At 42.6% G+C, this 2,727-nt stretch overlaps 1 protein-coding gene across 1 annotated transcript in view; it reads left to right on the plus strand.

Moving 5' to 3' along the window:
- Nucleotides 1-1,179, plus strand: part of LOC108229359 (mucin-5AC) — a 21,088-nt gene extending 19,909 nt beyond the window's left edge. Inside the window, exons 42-44 of the mRNA XM_037980004.1 lie at nt 423-462; nt 540-660; nt 901-1,179. Of these exons, the coding sequence (XP_037835932.1) occupies nt 423-462; nt 540-660; nt 901-1,099 (360 nt within the window). The 3' untranslated portion in view covers nt 1,100-1,179. The remainder of the gene's footprint in view (nt 1-422; nt 463-539; nt 661-900) is intronic.
- The last annotated feature ends 1,548 nt before the right edge of the window (nt 1,180-2,727 follow it).

Genomic DNA, 2,727 nt, shown 5'->3' on the forward strand with positions numbered 1-2,727 from the left:
AACATCTGGGTCTGCAGCCCCAACCATCTGGGTCTGCAGCCACCAACATCTGGGTCTGCAGCCACCAACATCTGGGTCTGCAGCCCTGACCATCTGGGTCTGAAGCCCTAAACATCTGGGTCTGCAGCCCTAAACATCTGGGTCTGCAGCCACGAACAGGAGCTTGAACAAAAACAAGACCTCGAGGTGGAAACTGTAAAAAAATGCTCCTTGATGCTGCAGCTTCGTCACGGGAGAATCTCAGGACTGAAACATCTGGTTTCCCTTCATGAAGATGGATCCAGTGTTGGACTCGTGAAAAGCACTGAAGCTGCTAATATGGCCGCCTCAGCTTGATTTCCATGACTCAGGAAATCCAGCTGAAGGAACCATGACATGTTTTATGGAGTTAATGTTTGAACTGAGCCGTGTTTGTCCTCCAGGGCACGGAGGTGACTGATGCTGCTGGATGCTGCAGATCCTGTAAGTTAAGGAACCTTTAACCACGAGTTAACTCTACAGGTCACCTGTTGGCGCTAACAGCTGCTCCTGTCTTCCAGGTGAACTGAAGAGTGTGTGTGAGATCCACAGTGAACCAGCAAAGATCGAGGTGAACGGCTGCGTCAGCACAGAGCTGGTTAACATCACTTCCTGCGTTGGACACTGCAGAAGCTCAGCCATGTAAGGAAAATGATCCTAAATATCTGTTTGTTGAAGCTAATGGAGCTTCTTAAAGAGGAATGTTGACGTTTGCTGGAGAATGAATTGTTCAAATAAAACAACTGAGCTAAAAGCTAAAACCTGCATTTTACTTTACAGAAAGTATAAAAATGACAAAAACATGGTCCTGTGGTCCTGATGGAGCTAAATGTTTCGATGTAAGAAGAACAAACAGCTGAAGTCTGCTTGTTTTCTCTGCAGCTACTCTGCAGCAGCCGACAGCATGCTGTACTCCTGCGAGTGCTGCCGCCAGGCCTCCAGCCACCTGCAGCCGGTGCTTCTCACCTGCGCCGACGGCTCCAGCGTCCGGCACAACGTCACTCAGGTGGAGTCGTGTCGCTGCAGCAGAGAGGAATGTTCTGCAAACACAACAAAAGGCCCGAAGCGCAGGCAGCGCTGAGCTGCGGCTCTCATTCTTCACAGATTCATGTAGTCACTTCCTGTCTGAGGACGAGAATTAAAGTTTTCTGCAAACGAAACGTTGTTTTTGCTTTTATTGGGCTCAACGTGGAAACATTGTTTATGGTTCTTTATTCATGCAATCAGATCAGAGCTGGAGGACAGAACAGCCGAGAAACAGTTTCTTCTTTTTCAAACCGAGCTAAAGACAGAACATCAGCCGAAGGATCTGTTTGTTTGGCCAAAATGGAGAAAAAACACCGAAGTCTGTTACAGGAGCTGAACCAGAAACCACCAGGAGCTAAACTGAACAGCAGCTAAAGGCTAACACAAGCCAAACAGCAGCTAAAGACTAAAACATGCCATGTTTTAAAGTCTAAAGGTTAAAAGTGAGTCAGCATTTTATTGATGCTGACTCAGCGTTCACGCGACACAATAAATTTATTTATAGCTTATTAAAATTTAATCTGTTTCCTGAAATAATCCCAAATAAAGTCGCCACAGAAACATGTCGGGTGGAAGTTTTTTTATCGAGCACAAACTTTTTACAGACAACTTCCAACAAATCAAATAAAAACAAAAACATCTTAAAGATTTAACAGTTAAATTACTGACAACATATTTATAACACTTAAATCTTTACTTTGGGACAAAGAACACAAAAACAGCTTGCTTTGATTCTTATGAACAAACTTTAAACATTGAATTTGTTTCAGTTTGGATATTTTATACTGAAATACCAGCAGGTTACCATGGCAACAGGGACATCCATTATTTAAGACATTTACTGACATTTCTGCTGCTTTGATGTTCTGTTTGGCTCTTAATGACTGGAATAACTACAGGCCTTAAAGGGACAGTTCAGCCATTAGTTAACATCTTACCTGCTGAAGATCATGACCGGGAGAAACCAACTGTAGCACTTCCTGTGCAGCCTGGGGTCATTTCCTGCAAGATTTTCACAATATTTCTGTCCAAAAAGGTTGTGAAACTGATGGAGGTCTAAAGGTTTAAGTAATAGTGTTTGGAACAGCAGTCAGATATTTAGGACTGGTCCCATTCAGACCAGCCATTAGCTCATCAGTCCTGTCAGAACTGAAGAGCTATCTACAACAGGTAAGATATTCTTTTAATCTTTTCCACAAACCCTGCTTTAAAGAGCTGGAATATCCCTTTAATCTTTGTTAAAGCTGTGGGATCACAGAGTTTAAACTTTCTTTATTCAGCTGAGTCGTCGGTAAATGACCTTTGACCCCTGATGGGTCCATGATGAACTTCCTGTTGGGAGGATCTGGTTCTGAAGGTCCAACCTTTTTAAACAGGAGTTTCATTTGATCCAGAAACAACAAATCATCAAACTTCAGAGAAGTTTGGAACTTTTATTTATTGTTTAACGCTCCAACGTCAGAAAACAACAAAATATCAGAAAAATAAGAAAAATAAAAGCAAATATTTTCAGGTAAATTAGGAATAAAGAGCTCCTTCCTGGTTCTGCTTCATTTTAATGAATTACAAACAAAAAAGGGGGATTCTCATGATTCTGTCTGCTGAGCGCGTGCTGTTGGCGTGTTGTTGACGTGTTGTTGGTATATTATTGGCGTGTTGTCGGCGTGTTGTTGACATGTCGGT

The sequence above is a fragment of the Kryptolebias marmoratus genome, linkage group LG15, assembly GCF_001649575.2.
Source record: "Kryptolebias marmoratus isolate JLee-2015 linkage group LG15, ASM164957v2, whole genome shotgun sequence".
NCBI classification, from domain to species: Eukaryota; Metazoa; Chordata; class Actinopteri; order Cyprinodontiformes; family Rivulidae; genus Kryptolebias; species Kryptolebias marmoratus.